Genomic DNA, 21,879 nt, shown 5'->3' with positions numbered 1-21,879 from the left:
CAGATGCCATGTCTCTTTACTTTAGATAGGCTTAAATAACTACAAAATGTATTTTAAATTTTGCCATACTTTCCGACTTGGATTCGAAGTTCTATTCGAACCAAAAATAACATTACGATATTTTATCAATAGCCAGAGTCACAAGGTGCGTAAAATTATTGGTTCTGTTTCCGTTCAATCTCCGATCATCTGTCCGTTCATTTAGACCGTCTGGTCAAACCACTGATTTAACGGCAACTTACCAGCATGACCAAGATCTGTGGGCAGGGCCTTGGGTGTTGAACAAAAACCTAGATCGATTAAGATAATAGCATCCACATTTGCGTTGGGCTGTTTCACCTCATTCATAAACCTGCGAGTTAAAGTAAAACATCAACATTTGTACTCAATATTTTTATTCCAAAAATATAACAATATGATGGCAATATTAACTATTCGGTGCTTAAACATAAAATATTTGTTCAAATAACAACAATTATCATTAGTCACAAGAAAATTATAACTTTACAATCGGAATGCTCCAACTTGTTCATTATTTTATTTTCAATAAATATTAGTACATATTAAATTATATTTACACTAGATAGGAAATAAAAAAATAATATCCGTTGCCAAAGCATTATTATACTATATCATTTACCATTTAGCCCAAAAAATATAAAGTAAAGGTTGCTATTATCATGCCAATATCAATAGCATTAGGAGCAAAAGCGCATGAAAATAATTTTAACACCACAGCAATAACCTGTGAGTATATTAATCAATAAGTACACTTTGTAAGTGTAAAATAAACACTAAATCATCGCCTCCAAAAGATACATTACAAAAATCAATTCAAATTAAATGCAACGCTTAACAAAATGAAACCATTAAAGTTGATCCTTCGAGCCGGATTTTATTGTAAAACACGACACCCAATATGTATTTGTACTTTTCGTTCTAATGGTTCACTTTCAATCAAATAACTTTATTCTACTTTGTGCTATATCTTGTGTGATAACGTTTAATATATCTATAAAACTTTTAATGTTAAATTGTCAAAGAATAATCAAATAAAACCCATTCCTTATGCCAAGAACACGAATAAAGAACTTGTCGATAAAACGCTATTTTCCTCTATACTAGCTGTAACTATTATCGCAAACGACACTGCTGACGAATATGCATATACGACTCTATTGTGCTCTACTTAAGAATTAAATTTCCTATTGAAAATTATTGCCGTTATAACAAAGGCAATAACCTATCATAATGATTAGAATGTTATAAGTTAAAGGATACATCACTACCGCTTTGATGAGTCTATTTAATCTAACGGTGAAACCAAAGAGGTTTATTAACAACAACACATTGTGAATAATTACAGTTTTAGTGCTACAAATTGCAAAATTAATATAAAATGTAAAAAATAGATTTCAATGCTTACAGTAATAAGTGGGCAGCCTTATTTTCCAAGGCTAATAAATTTTTCTTCGTCTTTAATTACATGAATTAGAGTATTTTTATATTAGATGAATCCGCTGTTGATATCCCATATTAAGAAGGTAGAGTTTATAGAAAATTTAAAAAATAGTTCTAATCTAATGTTCAAAATTGTAACAAATTTTTGACTATGATTGGTTTGTACAAAAGCACGATTGAAAAATAAGATTATGACAGTTGTCTGTAATTTTGATAAAAATTGCTGTATCAACAAAGCTTGTCTTCTCTACTCTATATTCTTTCTCATTTTCATTCTAGTTCAGATAATTAAATAATCATCAAAGTTAGATTTAGTTAAAGTACAATGTGCTATTCAAACGATCTTGACGTTTGTTTAAATATGTACATATAACTTGATCATTGAAAATCAAATATCAGCAATCAATTTAAAAAAATATGTGAAACTACTTATATGATTAATTATATGATTAAAATAAGAGAGATACGATAATGATAGGATGAAAATAAATTTGCTTAGATTATGGTGATTAAAAAACAATTATAAAACAAAAAGTTTGTAACCAAAGAGTTCTCATTTACAAATCAATTATTACCCAAAACGAATCACACGTAGCACCTAAATAATACAAGAACAACAATATATTATCTGTTTTCTACGCTACATATATATTAATCCATATATGGTAAACACAATATGTGATTTACTAACCCCTAAAAATCATAGGAATTATTGCAACCCAGCTAGAATTAAACTGCCATTTGTATATGTATCGCATATGCTTTGCAAACAAACTTCTTTTTTTAAAGTCTGATTTACACGTATTACATTGTTTAGTATAGAACGAAACAACTTAGACGTAGCATCGGCATTCTTTAACCCATTACTGCCAATTTACACAACCAATAGATATAACTCCCTATCGGGCCATTCAATGCTATTCGTCGCTATAGATTCTCGCGTCAGTTCAACCCGAGAAAGAGAGTGCATATAAATCGACGTGTTAAATTGACGAATTAGGTCATATAATATTATAAGTTATTACGTTTGCGTAAAGATCATATTCGTGTAAAAAATAATTCGAATTCGAATTTACGAATTTTCTCTCAATCGAAGTTGTGTTGTACTATAAGTTACTTAACACATGTAAACTATAAATTACAATGTTACAATTTTTAAATAAGTGGGCGTGGCTTAAATTTGAGACATGTGCACGAATTTTAGTTATATATCAGTTAAATGCACAACACAATTTGTTCGGATATCTTTAGTGAATTAATGAGCTAAACTATTAAATATATATGGACGCGTGGACGTTTACTAAATATTAAGTCACTTAAAATATAGTTACTAATTGGTAACTGTTACGTTTAGTACGTGTAAACCAGCCCTTTGACTCAATACAATTGGGTTTAATAAAGATTCATTACCTATGACGTCACGGTCGCTTCTCATTACCACTAAACATAGCGCACGGCTCAGTATGCGTGACCTTTTGGTAAAAACGATTCATTTTATAGCACACGAGCTAACGTAACAAAAAACGCTTCACCTTTAAGTCATTGACCTTTGGAGGTAATAAGTCACTGTTAATGCAAAAGGTCGTATGTGAAGTATGTTTACTTTTAACAGAGCGCAAAAACTTGTTTTCTTATATTATATTTATATGCACTTTTATATTATAATTTATATTTACTTACGACCTTTAGTACCAAGCGAAATATATATTCATAGGTGTAAATTCTGCTGTGTCACATTTTGCTATAATTTTTATATTTATTTAAACTTAAATGTAATTAAATGCGTTTTATTAAACTATCGGCCTCATTCGTACCCACCGGCGGCTCTTATCTTTTGTATAAAGGCAGCTTGAACTTCGTCAGCTCTGAAAGAAAGAAAACTTCAATTAGACACCACAAGAACCTAAATATGATACAAAACAGGTTTCTAAAACATCCTGGTTTTCCAGAAGCGAAGTCAAACCAGTTTCCTGGACTGTGATGAAACTATGTAAGTATTTATATTCGCAACACTAAATGAAAAAAACCCTCAAAATATTTGTTTTGAACCATTTAAGGTTCAAAAAGCTAGAGTTCAAAATAATTAATTTTAAATCAGATAACTATTATTATTAATAATTTAAAAACCAGATCACTGATCAGATGAAGAATGGTATAACCCAATTACGTGTAGCTTCTCAACGTATTTTACGTTAGAATGAGAAAAGTCTTCCGTAATGAGTCAATTACTAATCAACAAGAATGGTATCACGATATCTGAATAAACATCACGTTATTTTCATATTAATTACTGACAGATATCTCATTTCATATAAATAAAACATTTGCCAAAGTTGTTATTACGGCCTCCCCCTTTTTCTATTTACTTGGAGTTGACTTTTACGGCCGTCTGCCTGCCTGATACTAATACTCTGTGGGAATGCTTTTAATCGGCCCGCCTGTATGTAGTAAATATTATATGGATAGCTTTGATGAAAGAGCTCGTTAGAACGACACAACTTAGATGTAGCATCGGTCAAATTCGTAAAACCGATCACATCCGAATTAAGTACGCTATCCCAAATTATCAATATTTATTTCTTATGTGATAATGATCTTAACCAAAAGGTAATAACTTTTAATATTATATGACCTAATATATTCGTCTATTTATCACGTCACTGACGCGATAATCTATATCTATAGGAACGAATAGCGTCGAATGGCGCGATAGGGAGCTATTTCTATTGGTTGTATAAATCGGCAGTAATCGGTTTTATTGAATTTACCGATGCTACATCTAAGTTGTGTCGAACTATAACTCTTGTATGTCTGTTGCTCTTTGATGGCCAAACCACGAAAACGAATTTGTAGTACATTGATTTGAAGAAAGCTTAAGGTATTCAATTTTATTCAATGTAAAGATACATTTATAAGTAAACATCTTTGATAAGGGTACCTGTGGGTAGGATATTTCCTGCACAACCCGGTCGATTGTATTAATTATCATGATTTTTTTAAACTATTGACTCTTAGAGCGGGTTATAAATCGGCTTTATATCACATATGTAAACAAAAATTACAAGCATAGAGAAGATAAACATTAATCATGATACATTACCGTTCAAATCCTGAAATATATAAATAATATAATTTAAAATTGACTTTATAATTATTTTATAACAGGTCATATGTGTGGGTAAGTCATATTAATATTGGTTACTCCAATCACAATGAAACGATTGAATTCGATTTGAATGAAATTTGTTATTAAACTTGTAAATATGTAAAAAAATCGATTTTATTACAATTCATTAGAAAAAAATATTTTTTCTATAACTGTCCAAACAATCAATCACTTTGACAGGTGCGATTATCGCAACGTAGCAATTTGAATATCGATTCGATAATCGATTTTTTTTCGAACTTGTTTGTGTATCAATAATGTAATGTTATTAATATTTCAGCATATGTAAAAGATTTTCCAATTATTCGAATAATCTATTGAGACGATTATTCTCGATTAATAAATTACATTCGATCATGTCACTAAATGCGATAAAATGTAACTACATTTATTACGCATGATATTATCATATATTTAAAAAAAGCGAAAACATTAACAATTCGAATTGATAACTATGATAACTAACAATATTCATTAAAGATTAGACAGTTTACATATTTTATTACGCATTTAAAAGTAAACATCTACCCAAAACGCAACCAACCAATTGACCAATAGCAAATCAGAGATCGTTAACACGGACAAAACGCACCAATCACTGACAAGCACAAAACAATACTTACTTATTACTGGTGACTGTGTGCATCAAATTAATGATGTACTTGGGGCAGACGTCTTCATGCATCACCCTCGCGTGGAACAAGAGTCCCTGACACAAGCAGTACAGTATCTCAACGAGCGGCCAGTGTTCTGGTATAGCGCCTCTTTGGTACGCCCATGAGAATAGAATCTAAAAAAACAATTTTAAATATGTCAAAAAATGTTAAACAAATACTTTTTTTTTTTGCAATAGGTATAGGGAGTAGTGTCTTTGGCAGCTGATGGTATGTGGTCATCAACCATAATCATCGCTCAATCTTGGGTACTAATATGTTCTTTGATGGCTCACCCTTCAAACCGGAACACAACAATACTAAATATTGTTACTTGGCGATAGAATATAAACATATCCAATGATAGCTTTGTTTCATCAATACCTTTTTTTAACATAGAATAGGGCTTTTTTTTTTTTTTTTAAATCTTCCTTTATTATAGAGGGATAGATTATTGATCAAGTATGATCACGCCACCCTCATTGGAACATACATAGTCTTATTTCATCATGCCAAGTTATCTTCGCTTAATAGCTAATAAAACAAGTCTATACAACATTTGTGCCTCCTCCGATTGAGGAAAAGCCAAAATACTATTACATTTTCCAACCTCATGTAAGTTTATTCCATTTTCAAATTTCATAAGAGACCTTTCAACTTCGTTCCGGACACACTCCACCATGACATGATAAGCGTCTTCTACTTTATGGCACTCCGTGCAATTAGGTGTGTTATTTTTCGCCATTAGGAATGCAAAACTGTTTAATGGAATATGTCCGGATCGAAGTCTCAAAGCAAGAACAATATACAGTCTGGATAAAGTGGAATCAGAAAACCAAAGAATTCGCATGAGGTGGGGTTGAATCGTTCTATACCATATACCCTTAGTCAAAGATCTCTCGTCAAAATACTCCTTCCACAGTTGTGAGCACATATTTCGAACAACGTATAGATGATCAGTGAATAAGGGTAAACACTGAAATGGAACTCCATTAGTAATAGCATCTCTTGCAAGAACATCAGCTTTTTCGTTTCCTGGGATGCCTATGTGAGAAGGTATCCACTGTATTTTAACAGTTTTATTATTACTAGATAGTTTCGAGATCGAATCTAATATGCTGTAGGCTATCGGTGTTCCTCGAAAATTCGAGGTACATCGAGCCAGGTGGTAAATAGCACTTTTAGAATCTGTTAAAATAACGTATTTCCCATCCTCCAATGAATTAATATAAGAGATAGCTTCCGCAATAGCAATCAATTCCGTATACATAATTGAAATATTAGCATTAACACTTAACTGAATGTTTGTATTTTTCTGAGAGTCATAGATCGCAACCCCACTACCAAGATTTTTAATTTTAGATCCGTCCGTGTAAAGCTTTTGGAAATCGTAATAAATCAAATCTAATAAACTTTCACAAATTTGCTTAAGTTGCGTTAATTCATACTTCTTTTTATTCTTATTAATTCCTTGTATTTCTGGTTCCACTATACCTGAAAGATCCACATTGCTGACCCATGTCTGTAAAGTATACATTTCCAATTGTTTATTGGAGTGAAAGGACATATTTCTTAATTAATTATGAGTGAAAGCAAGTAGGGGCCTATTCCTATGTCTCCAATAACTACTATCCTGACACAAAGTACCTAATTTTTCCATTATTTCAACAATTCCATTGTCATTAAAAGATTTGCTTTTTAGCCAAAACTTTCCAGCTAAATACAGCCTACGAAATTGTAATGGTTCTAGTGAGAGTTCATTTTCCATTATGTGTATAGCAGTAGTTTTTATAAATCCTCCGATTATACGCATACATTGATTTTGGATCTTATCTAGTATATCTAAGTGAGTTTTGCAACTATTTCCATACAAAAAGGAAGCATAATCTAATTTGCTTCTTATCATAGCGATGTAAATTCTTCTTAAATGAACCAGATGAATGCCCCAGTCCGAGCCTGCTAATATTTTAAACAAATTTATTAATCTAAGACAGTTATTTTTTAGTTCTTTAATATGTTTAGACCATCGTAGTGATCTATCTAGCCATAGTCCTAAATACTTCACATAATCAACAGTTTGCATCTGAATTCCATTGATAGATACACATACCGATTGTCTGCGATAACCTCTTTTAAAAACACATAATTTGCTTTTTTCTGTGGAAATTTCTAAACCAATAAATGCAAGTAATTCAGTAAATCTATTAATTGCTGTTTGTAATTGTAGTCTTCCTTCGTGTACGTTATCACACATAATATATAGAACGAAATCGTCTGCATATTGCGAGATAAATACATTATTTATAATTTTGCAGATGTTACTGGTAGCGACATTGAAAAGGAGAGGTGAAAGGGGATCTCCCTGTGCCAAACCGCAACAAGTATTTCTACAATAAGTAGAAGTACCTACTATAATTTTTAAATGTCTCTCTTTTAAAAAATTCCATACATACTTACAAATTTTAGTATTAATGCCAAGTTGCTGCATAATATGAATTAAACTAATCACATCGACATTATTGTAGGCATTGTTAATATCAATAAAGGCAGCAATGCATGTCTGATTTTTTGATAGGCCGATCTGAATACGTGACACTAACTTACTGAGGTTATCTAAAGTAGAACGACATCTTCTAAAGCCAACGGTATCCGAAGACAGTAATTTATTCCTTTCTATGTACCACTCCAGTCGTCTAATTAAAATACTATGGAATACTTTACATATACATGAGATGAGGGATATGGGACGTAAAGAGCCAAAAGACTCCGGATTTCTTCCCGGCTTTGGGATTGCAACGATGGTAACATCTTGCCACTGTGAAGGTACAAAGCTAATTGAATAAAAATAATTAAAAATTTTTAGCAAAATGGATTTTCCATTGAAAGGTAAATGAGCCAACATCGAATAAGAAATATTATCACTTCCGGGAGATGTATCTTTGTGAAGCAAGCAATGTTCTAACTCTTGTCTAGAAATTTGTATGTCTAAATTATTTTTAATAACTTTAAAATAAGGTTCCTTTGGAGATACAAAATTAGGAGTTAAACTATGCAAAAGCTCAGTGGCAGCTGATTTACCCACAAAAGATCTTGGTCTTTTAGACCCTTTTAACCAACTCACTTTGATCTGAATCAATTGAAGTATAATAATCGTTTCTTAATTTATATTGACACTGACGCATAATTTTTTGAGTATTACTATTTTTTTCCTGTAAAATCTTAAAGTTCCGTGGGATTGGGTTACGCCGAAAAAAGGAAAGAGCAAGCCGTCTCTCTGCTACAAGTTTTGATAACGATACATTCCAAAATGGTTTAGGTGTAAAATTACAGGTCGGATTACGGTTAATCTTAATAAATGGAATAAAACGATCACCCGCCGTATTAATAGCATTTAGAAAGTTATTATATAATTTTTGGGGGTCGTCAGTAACAAAAGAAAATTCACGAAATAATTTTTCCAAAAATTCTGTGTAGGATGACCAGTCAGCATTTTTATAATTACGTCGAAGAGGTATATTATACTCAAACCCTTTTTCCCATTGTGTCGTTATCTTAATTATAAGATGATCACTACCTAAACTTTCATTTATAGTTCTCCATTTAAGTTTCATTGCAATGTCGGATGAAACTATAGACAAATCGGGGGAAGACTGTTGTATATTATTATTTACAAGTTTGATACGCGTAGGGCTATTATTGTCATTTAAAGTTACGAAACAACTATCTATAAGTGCATCATGAATCTGAGAACCGCGCAAATCTGTTTTGTTTGACCAATTACCATGGTGCCCATTAAAGTCTCCCAAAATAACAGTATTACTATCTAAAAGGTTAAATAAGTTCTCCCAATCTGATTTAGAAGTTCGTACAGATGGGGAGCAATAAATGGATGCTATATACTTAACATGTTCGCAATTAAAAACTTTCACTACAATCATTTCTATGCCAGCATTCGTGCTACTATAATTATTTTTCAAAGTTGATGTAATGGAATTATGAACCAATATTGCTACTCCTCCATAAGAATCATCCCTATCCCTACGGAACATATTATAACCTTTTATTTTAAGATGGCTATCCGGTTCTAACCACGTTTCACTAAGTGCAGCAATGTGAATCTTTTCTTGAATTTACAATTGTTCTAATGTCAAAGACTTTGGACGAAGGCTTTGTGAATTCCATTGTATAATATTGAGCTTAATAAACTTACAACTTTCAGCCATTATTATTTCAAATATTCAATAAGTGACTTCAACATTGGCCAATCTGACATATTTTCGACGATCACTAACATCACCCATTCTATACAACACTTAATGACACTTTGCACTTTTTCTTGAAATGACTCATCTTTTAAAAATAAAATCTCTTTTAATCTACTTAAAAGTTCACTAAATTTAATTTCTCTTTTCTTTTCATCTTTTTTATCTGTATTACTATTTAAATTTTCATCCAACTCAATAGAAAGATCTTCTTCGAACCCATTGTGTTTTCCTAAAGAATGAGACAATGTTTTTTATTTTTTTTTATATTTAGGCGTAGTCTACTACGCCTAAATAATACTACTACATTTGCTGATATTGTAAAAGAAACCTCTAGGTTCTTTTACAATATCAGCAAATGTTGGGACTTCTCTGAATACTATTGGAGTAGATTCTTGTGGTAAAATGTCAAACATATTACTTGTGGGTTTATTGTTTGAATTAACATTGGATTTATTATTTTCCAATTTATGAGACTCGGTTGGTACGTATAAGGTCAGAGCTTTTCTATACGTGCAGTTAAATTCCGCCATTAACTCCCTTAACCTCTTCTCTTTTCGATATGCCGGACAAGAGCGCAGCAAAGACATATGTTGGCCTCCACAATTACTACACTTAAATATTGTAGTATTACAATTAGGGTGGTTATCACCACATTTTGGACATACAATTTTTGCGTTTGAACATCGTTTCGAAGTGTGTCCAAGCTTCCAACACCGAGAGCATTGTGTCACCGGAAATACATAAGGTTCGACTTGGATTCTTAGCCCATCGACACGTACGTATGACGGACGATAGGATCCTTTAAAGCATAGACGTATGGATTCACTAGGTTTCCAGTCATCCCCTTCTCGATTTCGACGTAAAAGTCTATTTACAGAAATCAGTTCTCCTGCATTTGGACAAATAATACTTTTTATAATCTCTTCTTCTGACAATTCTATATCTACATTCTTAATCACTCCATAAGAAAGATTAACCTCCATGGCTCTCTGAATTCTCCATCCTAGATCTATAAACTTTTTACATTGTTCAATCTTATGTATCATAACTTCATTAACAACGTCGACTCTTATCTTAAATGGGTTAATGTATTTAATTTTCTCGATATTTATTATTCCTTCATTACAGAAAATTTTAGCTAAAGAGAACTGTTTCGGTAACTTTTCTCGGGATGAAATATAAATTTCAAAGAATTCTTTATCGGTTCTAGATTTATACTTCTTTTCGTTTTTTTTTTTAACCAATTTCCATTCGTCTTCTTCATCTTCTTCTCTGTCCCTTTTGCTGGCTTTCTGTTCCTCGTCATCTTTACTTACTTCATGTGATGCCTCTAATTGTATTGGTACTACTTCTATTATATCCGCTACCATCTCATTTTCGCTCAAATAATTAGATTGACGTATATTGTTGTTTTCATATTCATTCTCGTATTCATATTGTTCGTCCATTATTATTGTAATCGACGGTCAACAGATGTGCGCAAGGCGCCCGCAGGTAAAAAACTAGCGGGTACCGCGATAAGAAGTACGTAAACAAATTAATAACAATGCGCGCGTTTACTACGATCGAGTGTCGAGCCGCGAGTGTAGAATAGGGCTTAATTGACGGTAGATACAGTTAGATACGGTTAACAAAACAAGTTTATTATAAAATGTTAAAATTTATTTCAAATCAATCGTAGCCAACTTAATCCTCTGCTGCTACTAAATTAACTATAATCGAGTCGAGATGGCCCTGTGGTTAGAACGCGTGCATCCTAACCGATGATTGCGGGTTCAAACCCAGGCAAGCACCGCTGATTCATGTGCTTAATTTGTCTTTATAATTCATCTCGTGCTCGGCGGTGAAGGAAAACCTCGTGAGGAAACCTGCATGTGACAAATTCATAGAAATTCTGCCACATGTGTATTCCACCAACCCGCATTGGAACAGTGTGGTGGAATATGTTCCAAACCTTCTCCTCAAAGGGAGAGGAGGCCTTTACCCCAGCAGTGGGAATTTACAGGCTGTTGTTCTTGTTGTAATCACAGATATCTAGGAAAGGTGTAAGTAAGCGACGACCTCCGTGGTCGAGTGGTGTGTACACCGGTTTTCATGGGTACGCCACTCCGAGGTCCCGGGTTCGATTCCCGGCCAACTCAATGTAGATTATCATTAGTTTTCTATATTGTCTTGGGTTTGGGTGTTTGTGGTACCGTCGTTACTTCTGATTATCCATAACACAAGTGCTTTAGCTACTTACATTGGAATCAGAGTAATGTATGTGATGTTGTCTCATATATTTATTTAAGCATGGGAACTTGAAGAAAAATAATTGTTCACCTGTAATGTAGATGTTATCGGTGCTAACGAGATCGGCGTAGAGGGAGACGCTCTGAATGCCGCGCCCGCGAAGAAGCCCGCCGGCAGAGCGTACAGCGCGCTGTCTCTGCCGTTCGCTCGACATAGCAGACATATAACCAGCTAAACATACAAAGACAACACTATATTTTTTATATAATAATAATGATATGTATATATATATAAAATATAAATAATATAATAATAAAAATATAAATACAATCATTTGTTTACAGTATGACGAAATAGATCTATGACCATATAATATCCGTTTATGTTATTTTAATAAATAAAATAAGTATATAAACTAGCCTTCAGGATATCGTCTAGAATAAAAGATATTTTTACTTCCTCATTGCAGCGCTACCTACCACTTTGACCATCTTATAGTGCGAATAGTCAAGATTGAACAATCCGCTTAAATATATATTAGAACAAAAAAAATAAGTTTATAACATTATATGAATATATATTTTTAATGTAATGATTGTATAAATTGTATTGTTGCGTATAACTTAAAAGATAAACAAATACAATAGATGGTATTGCTTATATGTATATTAAGACAAAATATAGTGAGTTTTTTATTATTATCAATCATAAGCAATACACGTCGTCATTTATGATAAAAGTGACACTTCAAGTAATTTAAATTTAAAATTCGATAACATTGCAGTTAAATAAAACAATTCCATACAAAAATGTTATGTACTCAAAATTATGCATACAACATCTTTTTATCTGTAACAATATAATATAAAATTATTTGAATTTTATGCTCTACTTTAAATATACCTTGAATATTTATAAATAACATTAAAATCAATTTTTTATTTTCATTTTAATTATCATACTGAAAACAAGTAATTTACCTCAAGGATATCTTACATATTATATTTATCAAGCTTAAAGTGTTGCAATTAAATAATAATATTGTTTTAAACCACTTTTAAAATTAATCACGTCATTTTTGTGTACTGTATATATATTTTTCATAAGCTGGTTTATTACGTATCTGTGTATAAAAAATAGCTAAAATACACACAAATATCGTAGAATTTCATTCTTATTTTACATAAGGATGGAATACCTGGATATTCTTCACTTATTTGTGAATTATTAAATAGTTTTTTTTTGGAGTATTAGTCCATCCAATTGGGCCATCTGATGGAAAGTCGTTACCACTGACATTGGCGCCGTGTTAAATTTTAACCATTTCTTAGATAACCAATGCACGATCTAACCATGAAAATGAATATGCTAAGTCTCTCGTGCTACATTTATTAAGCCAATAAGGCTTAATCTCCTTTAAGCAAAAGACGACAAAACTTGGTATAACCGATGGGCAGTAGAACATATTGTTACCTATTGTACAAAGAACTGCAACCAATAACTTTGTTAGTTCAACATACCGATACAGTATATGATAAATATTGTTTGGAAGCATCTAAGCTCTAGATTACAGTCTTGAATAGCACATAGGGTACTTCTTATCCTTACCTACCCTACAAGTAAAGTGTATAGAAAATGCTTACCCGATAAATTCCAATGTAACCACCAAAGAACAATCCAAGCTTCAGATGCGACAGTTTCAACGATTTCAAAGCTTTCGTTGGTGTCAGGAGCCGCGGTATGATCGTCCTGAGAGCTGTCATGAGGCAACCGACGCCAAACAACTGCGCTGCCCCCTGGTGGATTAAACGTTACACTATTTTTGATTAAGATTATCATCTCTATTTTACATCTAATTTATGTATTATGTACAGTCTGTAAGTTTGACAGTGTTGAGGAAAAGCCGCGCTGTCGTTTTTAAATTTGGAACCTATTCCAAAAGGCTCCTTCAGTGCGATTGGTTGCTTAACATGTGACACAATTTCACTTGTTCATTTCACCGCTAAATACGATATGAGTCAGAACTAAAAAAATATATGAAATTTCAGTGTCGCTTTACATCAAGTCACGTGCTCATTTATTCTCAATTAAAACGCTCAGCTTCCAACTATATTCATATGACGTCTTTTATTAACATAATCAATTACATATACTTCATATAACAGTCTATAAGTTTGGCAATGTTGAGGAAAAGCCTCGCTGTCGTTTTTAAATTTGGAATCTATTCCAAAAGGCTCCTTCAATTTGAAAAGTGGATTAACATATGACAGAATTTCAATATAAAAATGCGCCAAATACGAAATGAGTTAGAATAAAAAAAAAATTAAGTCATCATCGATTATAAGTAACGAGCTCATTTCGCTTCAATTAAAACGTTACTTACCTTTCAATTATAACGTAATATTCAGATGACGTCTCTAGAAAAACATTTGTTATGACGTCATCGGAATGGGAACTCCATAAGAGTAACATAGAATTACGAAAATAATATTTATCCTCATAGGCATATTTTTCTTATTTCGATAACGTCTTTATCCCTAACAAATGACATACGACTTAGGACATTTGTGACCAACGATTATCCTTATTTTAAATTACAGCAAACTATTTGCGTTGTGTTTTCCTATTTTAACTGTTAATTCGACCTTAGCATTAAATATGCAATAATAATAACAACAATTGCTTGCTTAAAGTCACTTTTATTTTATGACGGAAAGCAATGCATGCTGTGATCGAATATAATTAAAAAAAAACACAACTTGTAAAACCTTCATTGATTAATTTAAAGAATTCATTTTTTATAGACAAAATCTCGCACAAAATACTTTACTTCGAGGCCAGTGAAAAAGTAAAACAAATTTTAATAATAAAATTTTTATATCAAACGTATTTACCGGCCTTATGTGTTAACCGACTTTAGTATCATTCTCATTCAACTACGTTCCAATTTTCAACCAGAGTTTTTATCTTTGTACTAAGAAGGAGTCAGCAATCTCATTGGTTTCATAGCTTTTTTTCGTTTTCATTTTAGTTAAGACACAAACCAGCCAGCTACCTTAAAAATAACCTTCGTTACTATTATATTTTCGTCCTTTACTTTACGAACTTCCAAATAAATGAATTCGTTAAAATTACTCTACATTACAAAAGCGGAAATCTTGTAATATAAATAATTGTATATGTAAAAAAATATATTTAGTAATCATCAAAAAATATGTAACTAAGCCTTCTATGGAACGAAGACAACATAAAAAAATTAAATTTTTTTAATACTTTATTTAATAACCATAATGTTTATACATTATGGTTAGACATTGACGATATCCGGTCGTGAGACAAAAAAAATAGAATGTCTATTTACTAACAGCCAAGGGTCAAACAGATGCAAAATTGAAAATATATATGCAAATTTTAAAATGTTTATTACTTATAAAGACAAACCGACATCTACACTACACTTCGGTATTAAATAAGCGTGTTTAGTGTACATAGCTATCGTAAAGTTACATCCTTTAAATGCCCCACTTCTGAGCTAAGGCCTCCTAAGGCTATTGAGGAGAATGTTTACACGTGGCAGAATTTCATTGAAATTACACAAAAGCAGGTTTCCTTACGATGTTTCCCTCACCACCAACCGCGAGATAAATTATAAATACATATCGATTACATACATTACCTTAAAAATGATAAACGATGTAGGTTACCTACCTTTAGAAAGGAAAATAAAAATAAAATAACCTGTTTATTATTCAAGTTACTTTTCAAATAAATAACAACAATAATTGCAGACAGGCCAAAGAGCACGGGACTTAACCGTGTTGTTTAGTTTAAAATATTTATTGAAAATAAGGAAGCTGTATAATGCACCTGTGTGAGTGAGATGGCAATATATTCCTATACGAGTGAGAGAGACAAGTAATAACGGGTACAGAGTACGAAATTCAACATATTACGCGATCGGACTATGGCAACAGTTATCTATTATTAGTACTAATGCTAATGATCGAGCTTGTAAATTAATAAAGAAAATTATTTTATAGATTATCGAATACGTCTTATTGTATAAACTTATACATCAGTCAGGGCAATGATTTATATAATGTTACTAGGACAAAAAAAAAACAAATTAGAACGATAAAAATTAAATTTTGTTTTAAAACTCGATACCATTATTTTTTTTAATAATCAGCTTGAGAAAACTATTTTAAGAACTCACAAGTGAGGCACCTATATGTTGACTAAGAAAATATCATTTAATTAAAAGCAACAGTCAAATAACAATACTTACTTACTTATATTCCTAAAAAAAACAGATAAAAACATAGCATATAAAAAATGGTGATGTACAAAAACACATTAACGTCTGAGGAATAAATTACTATGTTAAATATATAAAAGCATATTGCTTAACAACACTCATTACAATACTTATCTCATATATGTATATAATAACTTATGTACCAAGTATATAGAGTTTTATTGGGTTTCGAATGTAATTCGAATACTTTCTTAAAAAGGGCATATTATTCTATACAAGATTTTATAGATGATAAAAAAGCGTGGATTTAATACCTGTTTACTTCCAAGCAGGATATATTAATTTAAACAATTATATTTAACTAACTTGACTTTGAATTTTTTAAATGTTGAAAAAGAGTACCTAATGATTTTCTTGCCGGTTATCCTTTGTAGAATCTACTTTCCGAACCGGTGGTAGCTTCACTTAATTGAAAAATTCTAAATCTAAAGTGCTTATAAAAGCCCACTTGAAACTTGACACTTTCCTTGAGCTCAAAAGTACTAAATAGAAAACAATTTCAAAAATTAATTTGATATTTACCTTAACAATGTAATTCAAACATGGTCCTCTGTGAGGACAGGCAGGACTCCTTCCCTCGATACCTTTAACTGGTTCACCAACTTCTTTAGAGACTCGTGGAGGAGTGAAGAACCTAAATAGAGATATAACTTCATTGAACAGAAATATTTTATATGATAATTGTATAAGGTTGTTCGAAAAGTCACTGTGATATGTCACATATCATAGTGATGATATATCTGAAATAATATGAATCTGTTTAATTTCTATAAAAAACGCACACATAAAAAGATGTGATATGAGTCTTTATAATGTAACTATCATATTTTTTATAATTACACAAATACATACACATTAAACATTTAATATTCAAGTCAACAATTTTAAAATGCATGTGTAATTTCTGCACAAATAAAGAATAGATATCGATTAGAACCTAAATTTATTAATCAGTTTAATGTCTTGGTATTTTACAAATTACTTGAAAAAAAAGATAGATAGTTTTTTAAGTTAATGAATTTTCATTAAAATAATATATAAATATTCATTACTCAGATATAATATCAAATTACCAGAATAGGGGTGTACGTTTGGTGTTCTCTCTTTCTAATCGCATAAGATAGAAGAAGATAGAACTACCGAGCATGAATATCAGAGTTTCACGCCCAGCTGTCCGTCGCCACCATCCCTTCGCTTCTAATGTTCGTAACCAATATTCGAATACCTGAAATAAATATCTTATTATTTATATCGACATATCAATGATATTCTAATAAACAGATATGTTATATCCATACTAAACAACAGAAAAAAGTGTACCGCGCCGGGGACCGTTTATTTTAGTTTATTTTTACATTTCGTTAAAAGTAAAAAGGATAGCTTGATAAAAACAATAAGTAAAAGGGATAACAAGATGTTTTAATTACGCAAAACGTATTACTACGTAATTATGATGTATTACTACGTAATTATGATGTATTATAACTTATTACTACCTAAAAAAACTAAAGGCAAACGTCCCAATTAGGACGTTTTGCAGTCTTCACTTTTTGCGCGTTAATAATATATCTGTTTACTACAACATCATTGCTACATATACATTCATTTCTTTATTTATTGTAGAACCGCCAAGTAAAAATTCTAATATTTGAAGAGAAACAATGGAACAACACAAATACACAAGAAAATATTGCTAATATTTTTTCTATATTCTTATATCCAATACTATCTTATTGATAAAACTAAAGCTTATCGATAACTCCCAAACAAATAAAATTGACAATAATATGACAATATTTTTTATAACTAAAGTGAAAATTGGGTCTTACCAACTCTTCAATATCAGCTATCAACCCTTTATTTAGGTTATATAAGGTTATTAATAATTATTAAAATTAGTATGCATAGTTACATAATTATATCTATACTTTTGTATAGTTTACTGATCTGTTTTTTAAAGTACTTACCAAGTTTACAAACAAATTGACAACCAATACTCTTCTGTAGGGTGGTTCGAAGTACACAGCCACCCCGCTCATGGTGCATGGTAATAACACTGTAGCATAGTATGAAAACTGACTAAAGAATAATTTTCTGCAAAAAACAAACTTTCATCAAAACCATTAACAAAAAAAAATTACCTATAATAGTATATAATACAAAATTATACAAAACATTTACAAGTAAACACTAATCCATAAATATGTTGATACATACATAATTAAAATATGTGTCATTTGAAAAAAAAAGTTAATATTGTTACACAATTGCTGTCCAAAGGTTTATATGATAATTTGGTGAAGAATATTTCGTGGTATACTATATAACAATAACATAACTTTTAATTTATGATAGTAAAAACATTATCCAAAAATTAACAATTTAATATGTTCGGTACTTTTTAATGTAAATATATATTAAATATCAAAAAACATCTTGTTTATTAACCCTAATTTCAATTATACTAAAGTATTAACATTATACTGATAAGCATTTAAACATAGAAATCTATGGTGAGTCACATATTATCAGCCAAAGATATTTGTTAAATCTTTGTCAAACCAATATTTCTCTCAAATAAGTTTCTTTCAAAAACTGTACCTTTCAGTTTTATACCATAATCAATACTGTAAATTTTAAAATCAAATTTTTTCAAAATCAAAACCTATTTGATAGCAGTAATGCTATCAAATAGGTTTTGTAGAAGAACTTCTGAATTATCCTATTGAAAGTTGAAAGTTGTAAACTACATATCTTAATCAGTTTGTGTTCTTTTACACTGCCTATTACGTAATCCAGGTCTGTTACATATATTAAATTAAGAGAATAATTTGTAATATAATAGTTATGATCATACAAAGTATGATATAATGAGGTAAAATTAATATTTTAAAGTAAATTAGTTATGACAGCAAAATTGATATTTATACTAAAGCAGAAGGCTCTAATTTTATGACAGTATGATGAAATGATAAAACATATATACATATATAATATTAAAATAAATATTAAATCTGATTTTGTAAAAATTCACTATGGATTTAAAATTTATATCAAAGTAATCAAAAATATAAAATAACATACCTGTTATCAATAAAACAAATTTAGTAATGGTATCAAAGAAAAAGTTCCTAACGAAGAAAAAACAACTACGAAACCTTAGGAACTAAGATCAACATGGCCATTAAAATCAACCTAATGGTTTAATAACAAAGTAGAAAATAAGTATAAGTTATATAATGTAGGATACATCATACAAAGAGATAAAAATTGGTCCCCTTAAATTTAAATTAATCTTGTAATGATGAAAATATGATATAGTGTTTAAAGAGAATACTTGAATAAAGTACATTGTAATTAGTTTTATTTAATAGAGCTATTAAACTATATCCATAAAAAAAAAAGATTTATGTTGTCAGCATTATATAATGATTAGGTAATATATATTTAAATATAATTTTAATATGATACCTATATAGTTTAATGGACTATATAGGTATAATATTAAAATCATATTTTCTCATATCATTAAAACTTTTAGCTGTCAGAATATGAAATACACATATTGTGATATAAGTTACAATGATTAGTACTTCTCATGTATATATCCATATATTGCAGTTCCTTACCTAAATATACAATTTAATGTAACAAACGAGCTTCCCACAGTTAGACCGAAGACTCCAGATTTTAAATATAACTTGAATTGCTCAATCATATCTTTTTTAGTTAATTTTTTACCCCTCATCAATATTTGTATCTGTAAAAGAATACTAAAATTATTCATACTCATTTTACTTATATTAGACTGCACTTTATGGAATATGTATGAACATTTTACTTCAATTTCATTCATTTACATACTAAGCATGGTACTTATGTATAACTACACCGCAGCAAAGAAACAATTTAAGTTAGGTAGGAATTTTTTATATTTGTATGTTATGTGTGTGTATATATATTTTTTTTATATATTTGTATATATAATTTTTTTAGTCTTGTTTACTTAATAAGTCATATATCAAGTGATTAAGTTGACATGTGTGAATAATTAATAAATAAAAATTCTTATTTCTGGTCATTAGCAGTTTTTTTTGCAGTGATGGCTTATATTAGTAAACTTTTGTTGTTTAAATCATTTAAATGCTCATGTTACTTGTAGGTTTATCAAAGATATATAAGTTAATTGTGTTTCCTCTAAACTGTGCTGATTGAATTATTAATGATTACCATTTTAGTCATGACTAATGAATTGTAAAAATCTATCAAATAAAGTATTAAAAATACAATATTATCAGTATATAAGATAAGATACCTATACTTTGGATTTAATCGTAGATTATGTGTTAATTGTATTACAGAGATAATTATGATGTAGTTTCTAAACTATTTTTAAAATTATTACTATTTACAAATTTAAAAAGTAATATGATATTTATTATTATTTACTACTAATGAATAAATGTTACTTACAATATAAACCATGGCATAAAACTTATAGCTTCCTTTTATACAACTCATTAACATAGTAGTTGTAGCATCAGTACATTTATATGTCCATGGGTGTATTAATGTACTGCACTCACAAGCGCCACAAGCTCTTTCAAACCATAGTTTACTAGCTTCAACCATTTTCGCTATTTACAAACACTTTTCCACGGTCAAACAAATTTAAAATTCATATAGACTTATTGTAAGAAATGTGTTATTTATAATTGTATTAAATCTACTTAGACACGAATATTGTTTGATTTTATTCAGTTGTTACTGTTCAGTACTCAATGTTAACGATCGACAGGCAACAAACACAATCAACGACTGACTGAAATGAAAACTCAACAAATTCAAAGTTTTACACCGACGAATTAACGAAGACGACAATGTCAGTTCACGGTGTAACATATAACCAATATGTTTTAAAATGACGATTCGGTGCTCTCACTGGAATATCCAAGGGTTATCCGTACGACGTACTATAAAACCCTATCAAACTTCAAAGTCTGCGTATTAAATTTTACATTTCAAAATAATTACACATATGTCAAACCCAATGACACTTGACAATACTGAACTACAGAGAGTTGGGTTCAGAGTTGTCAAAAGTCAAATGTAAACCACAAACTACAAAGTATTTTTATTAGTCATATAAATACATAGAAGCACAGAAACCATATTAAATAGTGTGAAATATATATAGAAATAATATATGTACATGTAAATAACTCTCATAATAAGGCACGAAATGTTTAATTCATTAAAAAATAAGTTCATTAAAGCAATATTGTTGATGGCAAAATGAACCTGTTAAATATACTTACTATACGACGGATAAATAATAGTGATATAAATCTGCATTTTCAAAATTTTAATTTCTATAAATGAATTACTTTTACATATTTATAAATATTACATACATTATTTACTCTAATTCTACGTTACTTTTGAAATTTGGACTAAACATTATTCGACAAAATTTATTTTGTAAAACATACGGTGAATTGTTGCTTCTTACTTTATACTTTAGATCCATTAAATGGAATAATGGATTATTTAACCTAGGTATTGCGTTGTATAATTTCATATATTTAGTGTTACCTTTGAAATTATGCTAATAATATTTTGCAAATATTTGTTTACGTAGTAATTCCAATTAATCATTGTATAAACAGGTATTAATAACGGATTCCAATGAATCACTTTTTGGCCAAATTAGGCCTGTGTATAGGCTTCATACAAGTATTATGAAAAATACATTTATTAAAATAAAAAGGTAAACCTATAGAA

The 21,879-nt window shown here is 30.3% G+C and overlaps 1 protein-coding gene across 1 annotated transcript; it reads right to left on the bottom strand.

Moving 5' to 3' along the window:
- Positions 1–1,464: 1,464 nt before the first annotated feature.
- LOC124535102 (transmembrane protein 135-like) lies at positions 1,465–21,165 on the bottom strand. The gene is made up of 9 exons (XM_047111168.1): positions 20,569–21,165; positions 19,725–19,855; positions 18,063–18,189; positions 17,169–17,320; positions 16,618–16,729; positions 13,421–13,573; positions 11,868–12,008; positions 5,251–5,417; positions 1,465–3,326 (listed from the first exon to the last, which is right to left on the bottom strand). Exons 1-9 carry the CDS (start codon positions 20,725–20,727, stop codon positions 3,266–3,268), a joined length of 1,203 nt encoding a protein of 400 aa, XP_046967124.1. The 5' UTR covers positions 20,728–21,165; the 3' UTR covers positions 1,465–3,265.
- Positions 21,166–21,879: the final 714 nt, after the last annotated feature.

The sequence above is a fragment of the Vanessa cardui genome, chromosome 14 (assembly GCF_905220365.1).
Source record: "Vanessa cardui chromosome 14, ilVanCard2.1, whole genome shotgun sequence".
Classification (NCBI taxonomy): domain Eukaryota; kingdom Metazoa; phylum Arthropoda; class Insecta; order Lepidoptera; family Nymphalidae; genus Vanessa; species Vanessa cardui.
Note: the sequence above shows the minus strand (reverse complement) of the source record. Positions and strands in the feature narration are given on the sequence as shown.